Source organism: Pristis pectinata, chromosome 6 (genome assembly GCF_009764475.1).
Source record: "Pristis pectinata isolate sPriPec2 chromosome 6, sPriPec2.1.pri, whole genome shotgun sequence".
In the NCBI taxonomy this organism is placed as follows: domain Eukaryota; kingdom Metazoa; phylum Chordata; class Chondrichthyes; order Rhinopristiformes; family Pristidae; genus Pristis; species Pristis pectinata.
This window is the reverse complement of record NC_067410.1, coordinates 44,973,496-44,990,906: the sequence shown is the minus strand read 5'-3', so window position 1 is coordinate 44,990,906 and position 17,411 is coordinate 44,973,496. Positions and strand designations below refer to the sequence as shown.

The following is a 17,411-nucleotide window of genomic DNA, read 5'->3' as shown; positions in this document are numbered from 1 at the left end:
CCATTCAAGGAGGTAAGTTATGTCAGCCAAGCCTCTTTTATCATTGTTTTCCAGCAAAGGTTGATGCGTAGCAAACAGAATATCATGTCTCATCCCAATACTGAACAGTTTAGCTCAGGGCACCGAGAACAACTCAAACATTGGTTATGCTGTTGTTGCACTTTGATCACCAAGACAGCACCAATCAGGGATCAAACCCAGGCCTGTCTTGCACTTTGCACTTAGCTTCCTGAGGAAGTAGAGGCGCTGGTGAGCTTTCTTGGCCATGGCGTCTATGTGGTTGGACCAAGACAGGCTATTGGTGATGTTCACTCTTAGGAACTTAGGAAGCTCTCAACCCTCTTGACCTCAGCCCCGTTGATGTAAACAGGAGCATCTGCACTGCCCCCCTTCCTGAAGTCAATGACCAGCTCTTTTGTTTTGCTGACATTGAGGGAAAGGTTGTTGTCATGATACCATGTTACTAAGCTCGCTATCTTTTTGATCTTCACTCTTTTCCTCAGATAGCCAAAGGTTGTGATGTGGCATTGAAGGCAGTGGTGAATTTCCTTCGATGAAAGGTGGCTCCTTAGGTTTGGAAGTGGCTCACGTTTCCCAGGATCACCAAGGCACCAAGAACAACTCAAGCATTGGTTATGCTGTTGTTGCACATTGATCCCCAACACAGCACCAATCAGGGATCAAACCAAGGCCTGTCTTGTACTAAGCTTGCACTTATCAGCAGATCACTCAGTGCACTCACTGAGGCATTGTTACAGGAGTCGTTTGTAAAGGTACTGTTAAATGGACAGATTTGAATGAGATTCTTTCAGAGTGATAACGCATTCATTGTTGGAATGTACCAGCTCAAGAAAGTGGTACTTCTCCGGGCAATGATGGATAATAAAATCTGATCCTGAATGAATTAAAGGAAATGTTGATTTTTATTTTTTGCCTTATAAGTACAGTAGGAATTGCTGAATTTGAATTTTTTTCTCTGCAGTTGACAGAAGTTGAATTTTATCAACGTACCGGAATGAATAGTAGTGAGGTGTTCAGTGGTCTGCTCCATATTTTGTTTCCATTCACTATGAAATATTTGAAGATACTTGCTTCCCATATTTCTCACAGCATAGGAAGAGGCCTTGCAGCCCATCAAGTCTATGCTGGCTCTCAGAGCAATCCCATCAATTCCATTTCCCCCCTATTCTTTCTCACATGCCTATCAACTCCATCCTAATTCCTCCACCAACCATCTATACTTGGGGTAATTTACAGTAGCAAACTAATCAGCCAGCTTGTCTTTGGGGTGCAGGAGAAACTGAAGCTCCCAGGGAAACCCATGTGGCCACAGGGAGAACATGCAAACTCCACACAGCTTTAGTGATCAGTATTGAACCTTGGTTGCTGGAGCTGTGAGGCAGAAGCATTACCTGATGTGCTGGCCTGTTAATTATTTACACATCATGGTGGAGTAACATTGCTCCCAGAAGCAAGGGATGTGCCAGCCAGGGATCGGTGAGTCAGGTGATTGTGTGTTTAAATCTTTCCCCCAAGAGAAATGGACACCTAATCTGGGCAGACACATAAGCAATGTGCAGTGTCATGTAGAGTCATACAGCACAGAAACAGGCCTTTCGGCCCAACTCGTCCATGCAAACCAAGATTCCCACCTAAGCTAGTCCCATTTGCCCGTGTTTGGCCCATATCCCTCTAAACATTTCCTATCTGTGTAGCTGTCCAAGTACCTTTTACTCCCCTTTAAGATTAGGTGATGTACCTTTACTCCTCCCCAGTGTGAGGAGTACCCTTTTGTATTAGAAATTCAGTTGGGACTTCGTCTTTTTTGGGTGGATGCAAACGATCCTAATACACAACTTGATGGAAAAGTGGAGACACAGGAGATTCTGCAGATGCTGGCCCTTTCTAGTCCTGATGAAGGGCCTTGACCCAAAATGTTGACTGTTTATTTCCCTCCATAGATGCTGCCTGACCTGCTGAGTTTCTGCAGCATTTTGTATGTGTTGATGGAGAAGTGGGAGTTCTCCAAGACTTCTGGAAAATATTTATCCCTTCAACAACATCTAAAACAAACTATCTATTGATTGTTGCTGTTTATGGGCAGGCATGGTAGTGTAGCGGTTAGTGTAACATTATTACAGCGCCGGCAACCCGGGTTCAATTCCTGCCGCTGTCTGTAAGTTTGTACGTTCTCCCAGTGTCTGCGTGGGTTTCCTCCAGGTGCTCTGGTTTCCTCCCACATTCCAAAGACGTACAGGTTAAGAAGTTGTGGGCATGCTATGTTGGCGCTGGAAGTGTGGCGACACTTGTGGGCTGCCCCCAGAACACTCTACGCAAAAGATGCATTTCACTGTGTGTTTCGATGTACATGTGACTAATAAAGATATCTTATGGTACATTACCGTATATTAACTGCCTATTGCAACACCACAGCAGTGACATAGACTTTAAAAATACTGGAATAGGGTAAGCAGCTTGAGGCATCTTAAGGTTATCGAGGCACTGTGTAAATGCAAGACTTTCTTTAGGTATGTGTAATCTACTCTGGGATACAAAATCACAGTACCAGAGCCAGAAAGTGCCGATCGGATAGGTTCCTGCACAGATTGGCATTTTGTGCAAAACAGTATTTCCTTAAGTGAGACAAGGACTTGAAGAACCAATACATGTTCATATGCACGCAGAGCCGTAAACACAGAGGAGTTCTTCGAATTAATTCTTACCTGCTGGGCAGAAAGCTGATTTTAATGAGCTACTGTCACCTTCATTGACCCTTCTCCAGAGCAAATCAAATTCTGTACAATTACCAACTTCAACATCCTCTGTTTATTTCTATAATACTTGTGTTTGAACTTTTCTTCTGTAGGTTGGAGGAGCAGTACACTACAACTTGCGTGAAGGCATGAATTAAGAAAGCACAATAGGAGTTATCTCTAATGATTTGGTTGCTTTGTTTCGACTCAGTCCATAGCAACACCCTCCACCCCCAACCACAACCATCTCAACAACTTTCCACCACCAGCAACATAGTTTTAACAAAAGTACTTGTTCAGTTCAAGCTACAACAGTAAGTAAGAAACACTGCAGACTAGTTAATTTCTCCCTGCCATTCCATTATGGAGCAGAGTGCAGTCTTTAGGGGAGCCATAGTTGGACGAAAACAGAAGAGAAACGTGTGCAGATATAATCCAGCCACTACTTTGAAGTCCTTTTTATATAGTACTTTGAACATTGTTTATTAAGTTCTGAAATTCCCTCCACAGATTCTCAGGTCAGCTGTTCTATTGTTTTATGCTTTAGCTTAGTCTCAGATTTTGATTGCTACACCTCTGATTCATCTTTAAATGTTTTACTTTGCTAAGGGTGCTATATAAATTTAATTTTCTATTCAGAGTTAAATAGTAAAGACAAGGATCTTCAAAGCATAAAGGAACTATGCTTCTGAAGATTCTTGTCTTTACTATAATAGAGGCAGACTGCTGCGCTTTACTGCTACCACAAGTGGGAGAGGGCATTTATAGTAAGACATAAATGTGAATATCATAAATGTTCCAAATCTCTGTCTTGCCATAACCAACACCTTGTTTTGTCAGAGGGACAAGCACAAGAATTTATGACAACACTTGAGTCCAAACATTGGCACCTGCTAGATTTTATCATTGTCTGAGCGAAGATGTCCGCATCCCCTGTGCTGTGACAGACACCTGTGATTGCCGGACTGCTCATTACCTAATCTGCTCCATTACCTTCCTCAGACAAAACATCAGAGCCAACAGAAAGATAGCCACAAGAAAATCAATGTCGCAGTTCTCAAAGACCTTGCAAAGGTAGCTGTTCTCTGACACCTTCTGGGAAATATCCTGTTGATTCCCAGCTTATGGGCGGCTCTGAAGTCCACTGTAATTGGTACCTGCAAAGAGACTCTTTGCTCCTGCACCAAGAACTACTGGGACTGGTTTGATGAGAATGACCAGGAGATTGAGAGAATTATTTGTAAATATTAGGCATTCCAGGATTGTAAACTTCACCATTCCTCAAAGGAAAAGAAACAGCTCTGTAGGCACTTGAAGGCTAAGGTCAGGCAGAAGACCCAGGAGCTGAAGAAGAGAAGGTGAATGGAAAGAGTGCAGGAGGCTCAGCAACTCGCTCTCGGCCACGATATGCCTGGGTTCTTCAGCACAGGTGAAGTAATCCAATAGTCCAGAAACCCAAGACCCCGTACCAGTGGGACTCAAAAAAGGAGGTAAATTTCTTAAGGACAGAGAGGCAGTCAACACCTGTTGGAAGATCCACTTTGAAGACTTCATCAACTGCAACAGTGTCTTTAATGTGAGTGCCCTTGATTCCATCCCACACTAGTCTATTCGAACCAACCTTGCTGCCACTGCCGAGAAACATGAAGTCCAACAGGTCACATCCCAAGTAAAAAATAACAAGACCTTGGGAGCAGATGGTGTCCTGCTGAAGTTCTAAAGTCTCAGCAGTGAAGACCTTCAGTTACAGGTTCACATCTGTGAGTAGGAGGAAACACTAGGGGACCTCAGGTATGCTGTAATCAGGAGCATCTACAAGAAAAAAATCTTGGTAAAAATCAGAAGGGTCTTCTTGCTGTCTGCCACAGGGAAAGTCATTGCCAGGGTCCTCCTCAGTTGCCTTCTTCCAATGGATGAGGAGCCCCTCACTGAATTGCAGTATGCATTCCATCCATCCAGAGGTGCAGTGGACATGATCTTCACCATGTGAAGATATATTATGCAGACAAATTTTGCAATTTCACCCATCTCAAAAGAGTGTTTGAGATCAAGACCTCAAATCAGGCTCAGAACTCATGATTTACCAGACATCAGTGATCCCTGCCTTCTTATATGCTTCTGAGACCTGAACCACGTGCAGTAGGCACACATGTTATCTCTGCAAAGTCCTCCAAATTCACTGGAAGGATAAGTAAACCGACATTAGTGCTCACCCTGGCCAATGTCCCCAGCATTGAAGCTCCAGTTATACTCAGTTGGCTATGTTGGGCTGGCCACATCATTAGTATGCCCAATACCAGACTTGTAAAACTCAATTCCAAGAGATTACCAGGCAAAAAGAATTTAAAAATTCAGGGATGTGGTCAAAGCCTCCTTGATAAAATGCAATATCCCACCCAACTCTGGGGAATCCCTGGCCTATCACTGTTCAGAGTGGAGATGGAGCATTAGGGATAGCATTGAGAATCTTGAGTCCAATCAGTGCAAACCCAAAGAAATCTAGCATAAATGATAGAAAGAATGCACCAGCTCACGAACACCAACCTGTCCACCGCATCAGGCACCTCCTGCCTCATCTGTGGAAGAGTCTACACTCTTAACATTGGCCTCAACAGTCCCATCAGAATCCACAAAACCAGAGTGGAAGCAAGTCTTCCTCAATCCCAAGGGACTACCTGAGAAGATTAGAGACATGAGACTGCAGATGCTGGAGTCTGGAGCAACACACAAAGTGCTGGAGGAACAGCAGGTCAGGCAGCATCTATGGAAGGAAATGGATAAGATTAATCTGGTCCAGATGAAGGGTTTCGACCGGAAAAGTTGACTCTCCATTTCCCACCATCGATGCTGCCTGACCCACTGAGTTCCTCCAGCACTTTGTGTGTTACCTAAGAAGATTAGAAATGTTGATGTGGGGATTTACAATGATAACAATCAATAGGAGCTTCATACAAATTTAATATTTTTGGTACAAAGACCATAAATAATATCATATCAAACAATTACTCAAATTCCAGCAAGGAAAAATAAGTGCTGGTAGATTTTTTTAGTAGTTATCTTTATCGCAAAAGGTTATTAGCATAATTACAATAATTACTATGCATGGTTTATCTCTTACTGTGAAACAGGAAAGGGCAGGGAAATGGGACAGAGTGGCTTTCTGTGTCACAATAATTGTATGATTTTAAGTGTCACCTCAAGTAATAATTCTGTGTGACTTTTCTCCCCCAATTAATTACACAAATGCAAACTTAAACAGATGGGTTCTGGAATAGTTTGATCAGTGAATCATCTCTCAGCATTCTATTGTTAACTTACCTTAAAGCATTCTAAGAATAATCTTGTGAGTAGTTCCCATTATAGATCATGGGGATCAATAAATTTAAACATGACTTCTGAACAAATACAGACATAATGCTCTTATGAATGATTTAATCTTTAATGTTATGAAACCTAGTTCCCAATAGATAAAAGCACATGATACATTTTACAAAAGAGTAAACAGAAATTAAATGTTAACAATAGCTAGTATGTGGTCATATTAGGGACTCTCTACTGTAGTATTAATAGTACTTATAAATTTGTCATTGAACCTCAATTTCTGATGTACCATAATTACCCATTTTATTATAAAGCTATCCATGAAGAATATTAAAGAGGGTAACTAGGAACTACTCTTGCTTCTCTTCAAATGATTGTGTTGAAACTGATACTTTAAGAGAGACACTCGTTTCCTTTTTTTCATAAGCAACCATCTTTATTGGTTACAACTTTGTTGAATTTTAAAACTATGCCCTAAACACCTCGTGAGGACATGACTCTTGGCATATTTTTACCCTTGTTGCCTGAGGTTTGTGAACTATGCTGAGGTTAGGAACTTGCAGCTCCACAGCACCTTGACCATCATCACCCTTGGCTCAGTGCTGGAACACTCACCTCATAATCAAAGAACATGCGTTTTACCATCCAGACTTGGACACATAATCTAGCTGGTTCAGCAAAGGATTACTGGTGCTAGCTTTTAGATTTACACATTGAACCAAATTGGTGTGTCCCCTCTGGTGGATGTGAAAGATCTGACAAGAAGCAGCAAAGTTGAGCTTATAGTAATTCTTCAACAAACACTGCCACCTTTGTGATCCTTCTGTGTGCAAATTGGCTCTTATTTTTTCTGCATCATAAGTGACTACACTTAAAAAGTATTCTTCGGTTGGGAGATGCTTTGAGACATGCTAAGGGCAGTACATCAGATCTAATCTTGTGTGATTTAGATTTACCAGTTGTAAAACCATCAAGAAAACCAACAAATCTCCACTGGACCATTTGATATCGGGGTGAAATGAAGAATCTTTGCCTCTATCACCAACTGTGTGTACATGTGACTAATAAAGATATCGTATCATAAAAGTTTGGGCAAAAAATGGTTCAAAATTAATTTACTGTGTTATTCCATATTGTGATGTATGATCATTTTTCTGAACAAGAGGATTAATTTTAGTGGTGCATTAATAAAGGCAGAATCCTACTTGAGAGGGTTGCAGTGCCGGTGAAACTGGTGACAAACTTTATTAGCCTTACTGTATTGTAACTTTAAATTTAAAACATCTAATCAGAAAGATCAATGGTTGGGATATAATCAGTTGAATGGTCATCCAGTAAGTTTTAGCTGCTGGCTTCTTTAAAGGCAAGTCCACTTGACATGTATCTTGTGCATTTTCATTTCTGGGAGAGCTATTCCTTCAGTTTGGTCTTTGAGTTCCAGACAGTTCTTCAGGAACCTGCTTCACTTCAGGTAGTCTGGCAGAACATCGGCAGCACAGCGGAAACCCAGATTGGAGGCAGAGCTGTCAGGCGTGTTCTGACTTCGAGCAGCACAGCGGTATCTATAGCAATAGGACTAAACAGAAATCAGAATGTTAGAGGTGGATTAATGATGATTTTCGTGCACTGTGAATACCAGTCTGCGATTCAATCCTGCCCCATCCTATCACCCTATTCAGGCATGAAACTCCTGTTTATCTAGTTCTTTGAGAAAATTACTACTGAATCTGCTTCCTCCACCTTTTTAGGCTGTTCATACCAGATCATAACAACACCCTTTGTTTAAAAAGAACGCTTATTTTCACTCTTTTTTTTTGCCAGTTAGTTTGAACCTGTGCCCAGAATTGGACACAGAACTCCAGCTGTGGTCTTTGGCACTGATTTGTAAAGGTTTTACATAACCTCTTTGCTTTTGTATTCTATGCCTCCAGTTTAATTTTAAAAGCTTTTATCAACTTATCGTGCTGTCTTTGAAGGTTTGCAGATGTGAACCTGTAACTCTGTGTACCCTTGCTAAAATTGTACAATTTATTGAACACAGAAGCCTGCAAATTGTGATTGTCAAGTTGAAATATTTAAGATATAGCTTTAGTAGCATCCACTGATTGTGGAGACAGATGAAAAGTGTAATTTTGGGCCCATTGTTTGAAAGGAATATAGGAATATGAGTAGAGAATGCAAGTTGCTTTGCCATTAAGCTGATTACAGCTGGTCTGGATTGCTATCAGAATTAGAATCAGGTTTATTACCACTGACTTATATGCTGTGAAATTTGTTGTTTTGCAGCAACAGTACAGTGCAAAGATATAAAATTACTATAAATTAAAAATAAGTAGTGCAAGAAAAAGGAATAATGAGGTAGTGTTCATGGGTTCATGGACCATTCAGAAATCTGATAGCGGACAGGAAGAAGCTGTTCCTAAATCACTGAGTGTGGGTCTTCAGGCTCCTGTACCTCATACCCGATGATAGTGATGGAAAGAGGGCATGTCCCGGATGGTGAGGGTCCTTGGTGATGGATACTGCTTTCTTGAGGCACCGCCTCTTGAAGATGTCCTCACTGGTGGGGAAAGTTGTGTCCATGATGGAGCTCACTGAGTCTACAACCTTCTGCAGCCTCTTGTGATCCTGTGCATTGGAGCCTCCATACCTGGCTGTGATTCCACCTACATCTATAGAAATTTGCAGGAGTCTTTGGTGAAAAACCAAATCTCCTCAACTCCTAATGAAGTAGAGATGCTGACGTGCCTTCTTCCTGATTGCAGCAATGTGTTGGGCCCAGGATCCTCCGAGATGTTGATGCCCAGGAACTTGAAGCTGCTCACCCTTTCCACCGCTGACTCCTCAATGAGGACTGGTGTATGTTCTCCCGACTTCCCCTTCCTGAAGTCCACAATCAAATCCTTGGTCTTGCTGACATTGAGTGTGAGGTTGTTGTTGTGACACCACTCAACCAGCCTATCTATCTCACTCTGGTATGCCTCCTTGTTGCCATCTGAGGATCTACCAACAAAAGTAGTGTCATCAGCGAATTTATAGATGGTGTTTGAACTGTGCTTGGCCACAGTCATGATTGTAGAGAGAGTAGAGCAGTGGGCTAGGCACGCATCCTTGAGGTGCGCCTGTGTTGACTGTCAGTGAGGAGGAGATCCGCATTGACTGTGGTCTCCCGATAAGGAAGTCGAGGATCCACTTGCATAGGGAGGTACAGAGGCCCAGGTTTTGAAGCTTGTTGATTAACTCTGAGGGGATGATGGTGTTGAACGTTGAGCTGTAATTGATAAACAGCAGCCTGAGAAATGTTTTGCTGTTGTCTAGGTGCTCCAAAGCAGAGTGGAGAGCCAGTGCTACTCTATTTACCTACTTCAGTTCCATACTAATGACACCCACTAATCACAGACACTGAATTTCCAAGTGATGTCCTAAAGCTTTTGCAGGAGCGAGTTCAGGATTTTATTATCCTTTGTGTGAGAAGTATTTTGCAATTTCTTTCCTAAATAGCCAGGCTCTAATTTTAACAATTTTTCCTTGTTCTTGATTCCCTTATCAGAAGAACTAGTTTCTATGTATCTATCCAATCAGATTAAAAAATAGCTTGATTGTATCATCCCGTAATTTTCTACATTCAAGGGAATAAAGGCTATGTTTCTGTAATGCCTCCTGCTAATTTCACCCTCTGAATCCAAATTGTTGTGCTGCTTGAGGCAACGTGGGGACTCTACTGAAGAGCTGAACCCACGCAGCTTCTTAACTGCTGTAAAGCTTGATGGATTACTGCAACAGTACCCCTCAATTGTAGGGTAGTGGATATCTGGAACTGTTTGTCCTGATGAAGCTGTTCAGCTTAGGTGGAGGGAAGGGTGGAGAGGGCAGCAGTGAATGGATATTTAAGGACCGAAATCGATGAATTTTTGTGAGGTAAAGTATTAAGGAGCAAGGAACCAAGGTAAGATGCAGTCCTGCCATGACCAAAACAAACTCGAAGGTTGAATGGCTGGCACACCTTTGGGTTCCATCTGTCACATAACCCTACTTTTCAACCATAACCACTGGGGTAAAACCTAACACTAGCACTGAGGTAAAACCTAACACTAGCACTGGGTAATTGAGTAAAAGAGTCAGGAAGTCACATTGCAGCTGAATAAAACTTTGGCTAGGTTGCATTTGGAGTATTGTGTACAGTTCTGGTCACCCCATTATAGGAAGGACGTGGAGGCATAGGAGAGAGCGCAAAAGAGGTTTATCAGGATGCTGCATGAATTAGAGAGTATTAGTTATAAGGAGAGATTGGACAAACTTGGATTACTTTCTCTGGAACGTAGAAGGCTGAGGGGAGACCTGATAGAGGTTTATAGTAAGAGTAGATAGTCCAGGGTAGATAGTCAGATTCTTTTTCCCAGGGTAGAAATGTCAAATACGATAGGACATAGCTTTAAGGTGAGAGGGTGAAAGTTTAAAGATGTGCAGGGTATGTTTTTTTACACAGAGAGTGGTAGGTGCTTGGAACGCGCTGCCAGGGGTGGTGTTGGAAGCAGATACGATAGTGGCATTTAAGCATTTAGACAGGCACATGAATATGTAGGGAATGGAGAGATATGGGTCATGTGCAGGCAGATAGGTGCTGTACTGTTCTATATTCTAATTGTAGGGACCTGGTCGTCACACACATGAAAAATCGTTCAGTGCCTATCCTTGGTCTTGTCCACGTGCTTCTCCTTGTGGGGGATGGCCTTCTTGCAGCTTCTACATTGTGTTATGAGCAGGAGAATTGGAAAACAAAAAAAAAATTGTTGATGCTTAATTGAAAACAGAATTTGATGGAAATACTCAGTATGTCAGGCAGCATCTGTGGAGCTGAAAACAGAGTTAACATTTTAGGTAATGACCTTCCATCAGAACTGAGAAAACATGGAAATTATGGACATTTTAACCAGCAGAGGAGGAAAAGGAAGGGTGGAGAGAACAAGGGGAATGCCTGTGATTGGATAGAGACTAAGGGAGACTAAATGACACAAGTGGTGGTATTGGTGGCAAGGATGGTGAAGGCTTGCTTATCACAGCTATCTGGAGAAAATGTAATTAAAGGGAGATGAAGAAGTAGGGTGGAGGAAGAGAAATAAAGAGAAAATCCTGCTGGAACTGTGATACATACATCAGAAAAGCAAAATACTGTGTGATGCTGAAACTCTGAAATAATCATACAAAATATCTTGCAGGTCAGGCAGCATCTTTGAAGAAAGAAAAACATAGTTAATGTAACATACATCAGAAAAGCAAAATACTGTGTGATGCTGAAACTCTGAAATAATCATACAAAATATTTTGCAGGTCAGGCAGCATCTTTGAAGAAAGAAAAAGATAGTTAATGTATTCAGTTGTTGATCTTTCACCTAAACTAGCCAGTTCGGACACAAACTGGAAAGGTTGGTTATCTGAAATTGTTGAATTCAATGTATGGGAGCCAGAAGGTGAGTTGCTGTTCCTCGAGTTTATGTTAGAGTTCATACACCATAATAGGCTGAAGTCAGAGAGGTTATTGGTATTGGTGTTGGTTTATTATTGTCACTTGTACCGAGGTACAGTGAAAGACCTGTCTTGCATACCGATCGTACAGGTCAACTCATTACACAGTGCAGTTACATTGGGTTAGTACACACTGCATTGAGGTAGTACAGGTAAAAACAATAACGGTGCAGAGTAAAGTGTCATAGCTACAGAGAAAGTGCAGTGCAATAAGGTGCAAGGCCACAACAAGGTAGATCATGAGGTCAGAGTCCATCTCATTGTTTAAGGGAACCATTCAATAGTCTTATCACAGTGGGGTAGAAGCTGTCTTTAAGCCTGGTGGTACGTGCCCTCAGGCTCCTGTATCTTCTACCTGAGAGAAGAGAGAATGTCCCGGGTGGGTGGGGTCTTTGATTATGCTGGCTGTTCCGCCGAGGCAGTGAGAGGTAAAGACAAGAGTCCAAGGAGGTTAGAGTGGGGTTGGGATGGAGAATTAAAGTGAATGGGAACTGGAAATTCAGGGAAATTGGAAATTCACCCTTTCAGATTGAACTGGTGTTCTGCAAAGTGGTCATCCAATTTGTGTTGGATTTCTCCAGTCTAGTGAAGGCAACAGCATGAGCATTGAATGCAGCACAAGTGGAGGAAATACAAGTGAATCACTGCTTCACATGATCCATTGAATGTGGAGGCTGGTATTGGTGGAAAATGAACCCTATTGTAACTGAGTGGAAGAAGCAGGTTTGCGAGCAGAAGTTCAGGAAACAGAGGAGACACAGTTGAAAACAGGAGAAAAATGAAGCTCTCGTGTGGAAAATGCCCTCATCAGAACAGATACTGAGGAACTAGAGAAACCTGGACAAAGTAATGGTGTCTTAACTGGAAGCTGGGTGGCAGTGGGGATGGTCAGATATTGTAATCCATTGGCTTATAATAGATAGAGATAAAAAGGGAAAAAACTGAAGGGTTATAGATAAATCGTGTGAAAGTAAGAGGAGGATGGTGGAAGTTGGCAGCAAAGACACTGAAATGTTTATGTTCTAACTAAAAACAGGAGCAGTATTAACGCAGTCAAAAGAAGAAGAGGTGAGGAAGTGGGCTGAAACATGGTTATTCATAAAAATATAGGCATAGCCTTGACCCACACAGGTTCCCTTAGTTCTTTTTTTGGCCTGTCATGCAGTTCCCTGGAAACCCAACGTAAGCTCGAGGATCATCTTCTTATCTTCTGATTTGGCACATTTACAGCCCTCAGGACTCAACATGAAATTCTGCAATTTCAGATAACCACCCTGTCCAGTTTGTATCAGAACTGGCTGCTGCTGAAGGTCATCAACCTGAAACATGATCTCTGTCCTTCTCTGCACAGATGCTGCCCAACTTGCTGCGGAGTCTCAGCCTTCTGTTTCTTTTTATTTCAGGCAATCTGGCATCTGCAGTATTTTATTCCTCCTGTATGTATTTTGCAGTTTCTGTTTTCATTTTTCTCCCTCTATTTACACTTCCTCAAGGCAGAGAAGCTGGAACTAACAAACCTTCGCCACCCTCTCTCAACCAGCACCGCCACCACATGTGTCGTTATCTCTCTTGGTCTCCCCCCTTTCACCATCTCTCTTCTCTGTAACTTAAAACATGTTTGATCTCAAAAACAAAAAAGAAATTTCATGAAATACGAGTCAGTGACAATAAATCTGATTCTGAGAACACTGGAAGAACTGATTTCCAGGATTGATTTCTAACTTTTCTCAGTTCTGATGAAAGGTCATCAAGCCAAAACACTAGCTTGTGTTTCTCTCTACATAGATGCTGCCTGACCTGCTGAGGACTTCGAGCATTTTCTCTTCAGATTGAAAGTTAAGGACTTGAGCTGGGGATGTTGTAAGCTCTTGGCAATACCATAACTCTTTCTGATCAGCAAATATATTATAAATAATATTAATCTATTTATTAAAACAATAATAACATTTATACAGTCTGATAACATATACAATCTGATATGGTCAGAACACCATGGACTTTATATTTAGCTAAAAAATTGCAAAATATCATCTGATGGTTCTTTATAAAAATGGTGAATCATAATTTAATCTATTTAACACATTTTCCACAAACAATTCATTCTTTAATTCATGCTTATATTATTCACAAAGACCTCACTGTAGAAACACATTATAACTTTGTGTGTGTGTGTGTGTGTGTGTGTGTGTGTGTGTGTGTGTGTGTGTGTGTGTGTTTGTTTGTTTTCAAGGCCAGATGCAGTTGGCACAATCAGTAGATGGCCCCTAACAGCCAGGTAAGGAAAAAGCAGAAAACACATTGGGAGAATGGGAAATGTACTCTCTATTCTAATATGTAAATAGTAGTTCCAAATTTAAGTATAAATTCCAAAAGAGATAAATTGTAACTTCTGTGTTAGATCTTGCTCTGAATGCATTCACCAATGGCATGACCTGGAGAATAAGGAGGCTTTTGGTAATCTAGAGTTGAGGCCTTCAAAAGGTTAAATGCTATCTCTGCCTGCAGAAATAAAAATGGCAAATTCACAGCTTTTTTTGAAAAATAACTTTAGCACTTTACTATTTATAACACTTGTTGTATTTTTAGCTAACACATTAAAATAGTTTCATTTTTGCAGCGCGGAACCAGCTTAAATGCACAAAGACTATTATTTTCCCACTTTTACTAATTATTGCATAAGATACTTACAGCTACCAAAGCTTACCAATGTATCAGGCCAAACGCTTGCCAGATAATGTCAGAGGACATAAACGTAATGGAAAGAATCCAAATGACCAATTATTTTAAATCTAATTTGAATAGTTCTATGTAGAAAAACATCACCCAGTAATGATGTCTCTCTTTCACAGCTGAACACTTGGTTTCCTGTCAGTTTTTCCAACACAGACCCTTATCATGCTTAGGTTACAAATAGACTTCTATCAAAAGCTGGGGTGATGTGGTACATTTGAAATAAAAGCAAACTTTAGTGGGATTTTTTTTCGGTTAAAGCTTGAAGCCAAAACCAACACACTTCACTGCACCCTAACAGCACGAACATAATTGCTGGAAAATTAGATCATTAATTAAGCTATACTGCACTGTAAGAGTTCCACTTTGCGCTAATGTGACATTTAATTCCCTAGAAATTTGGCACTGCTTAGATTTTCCAAGTATTTACTGGAATCGTATACTGAGAAAGAAAGAAAACACTTTTGACTGAAACAGTCAGTTGTTTCAGTCTGGCCTGTTTTTGGTGAACTCACAACAAAATAATTTTACCCTTCAGATATACTAGAAACAGAGCGGTGTTGGCAATGGTGTCTGCTTCATTGCACTGGTGAAAGAAGAAAGAACTTTCAGTAATATAGCTGCTTCTGTGGCCTCAAAGGATCCCAGATGCTTTAAATCAATAAAGAGCTTTTGCAATAAGTCACTGTGATAACACAGCAGCCAACTTGTGCACAGTAAGCCCCATAAATAGCAATGTGATAATGGCCCTGATGATCTATTTCAGAACTGATGGTTGAATCTTGGCCAGGTCCTTGGGGTTAATTTTCCTGTTTGTTCAAAACAGTGGCATAAGGTCATTAACATCTACCTGAGCGAGCTGATGGGGCTACAAATCGAGATGCAACCTCTGTAAAGCTATCAGGGATGCCAAGAGACAATACCAGTCCTAGGCCAGCCGTCAGTTGTGGCAGGGCTTACACGTTATAACGGGCTACAAAACAGAGTTGGGCAGCATCGCCGACAGCAACGCATCCCTTCCCGATGAGCTTAATGCATTTTAATCAATGCACCATAGAAAGCATCTTATCTAGATGCATCACGGCTTAGTATGGGAACTGCTCTGCCCATGGCAGCAAGAAACTGCAGAGAATTGTGGACACAGTTCAGCACATCATGGAAACCAGCTCTCCCTCCATGTACTCTGTCTACACTTCTCATTGTCTCGGTAAGGCTGCCAGCATTATTAAAGACCCCACCCACCCTGGACATTCTCTCTTCTCCCTCCCACTGGGCAGATGATTCAAAAGCCTGAAAGCACGTACCACCAGGCTCAAGGACAGTTTCTATCCCACTGTTACAGGATTATTGAACAATTCTCAAGTATGTTAAGGTGGTCTCTTAACCTCACAATCTACCTCGTTAAGACCTTGCGCCTTATTGTCTACCTGCACTGCACTTCTTCTGCAGCTGTGACACTTTACTCTGTATTCTGTTATTGTTTTACCCTGTACTACCTCAATACACTGTTGTGATGAATTGATCTGTATGAACAGTATGCAAGACAAGTTTTTCAGTGTATGTCGGTACATGTGACAATAATAAACCAATTTACCAGTCTACCTCTTTGTAATACCCTCAGCCTTGCATTGGGGTGTCTTCCAAAAGTATCAGTGACCATCCCCACTTCTGATGTCAGCCTGGAACAAAGATCATTGATGAGGCACCTGAAGGAGGTTGGGCTTCGGGACTCCCGTAGCAATGTCCCAGGGTTGAGATGAAAGGACTCTGTCCACCACAACGATGTTGTGCAAAGTATGGCTGTAGTCAGTGGAGAGTTTTCTCTTTCCTTTGATTAGTTTTACCAAGTCCTATTTCAGCGATTTACTTTAATCATGTCTCCTTGATGCCGCACTCCATCAGGTGATGCATTAAAGTCAAGAGCAGTCGCTCTCATTTCACTCTGAAATTCAGCTCTTGTGTGCAAATTTGGACCAAGGCTGTAATAGAGCTTAGTATCCTCAGTAAGTTTCATGGGGAATGCTGTGAGCATTTGCAGTCTGCAACATCCCACAAACAACTGTGAGATAACTGACCAGATCTTGCATTTCTGTGCTGTAGACTGAGGGATGGACATTGGTCAAGGCATTGGTGATTAATTCCCAACTTGTTCTTTGCTATAATCATTAAGAATAATCCCTACAACGGAGAGTGAAATCAGTTAGATGCTACAAAATGGAGGGACCTTTGTCCTAATCTGGATGGATGAACAAAGATAGTCAACTAGCCTTCTCCATCTGTGATTATTTTGCAATGTTACCTATTTTATTTTTCCTGAATTATGCATATAAGGCTGCATATATTTATGCATTTATTTTAATTGAAATTGTAATGTTCAAACAAAATATTAAAACAGTTTACATTTTAAAAGAGCTGCAGACACTGATGAATATGTTTTTGGATCTTATAAGAAAACTTGCTCCATTCGGTACAATATTTGCATGAGGTGGACACAAAGGGAAGAACACTGTGCTGCACGTGCATTTGGCTACTCAGTTATCAAGATGCATTAACCTCACCGAGAACCAGCTAATGTTAATTATTTATCTTTTGGCTCTGCATTCACTTACACTCTGTTTTCTGATGCGCAGTACTTGCTTCGTGGACGATTTTGCAACTGTGCCATATTTCCGCTTCTCTCTTCAGGTTGCTGATCTAAGCCCCAGACTCGTTTCCCAACTGCGTTTTCTTCCAGGTATACAGGACCTATTGGGATTTTGGTCCAGAAATTCTATCACATAGTGCAGTGGCTTTGTGTGCTATAGAATGGAATTATTTAAAATCCTGGTGCAAGAGCAGCACCCATGGGAATTAGATATGGTTTCTGATTGAGTATGACATTCACAGACATGGGGGTTTCTGGGCATCGCTTGTAAATCACATTTTGAAGTAATTTGTGCATAATTGTTAATGCAGCTGGGCATCGCCAACAGCTCTAGATAACTTGGCTGGGAAGTTTCTGTGATCTGGAAATTCCCATTGCCCTCTGCGCTTTTCCCTCCCAACTGCTTATCCTCTCCTATCCCACTGATAAACAATTCTCTA

General features: G+C 41.4%; 1 protein-coding gene across 1 annotated transcript in view; it reads right to left on the bottom strand.

Moving 5' to 3' along the window:
• Positions 1-6,175: 6,175 nt before the first annotated feature.
• sumf1 (sulfatase modifying factor 1) overlaps positions 6,176-17,411 on the bottom strand; it is a 114,873-nt gene continuing 103,637 nt past the window's right edge. The window contains exon 9 of the mRNA XM_052018718.1: positions 6,176-7,650. Within this exon, the coding sequence (XP_051874678.1) occupies positions 7,537-7,650 (114 nt within the window). The 3' untranslated portion in view covers positions 6,176-7,536. The remainder of the gene's footprint in view (positions 7,651-17,411) is intronic.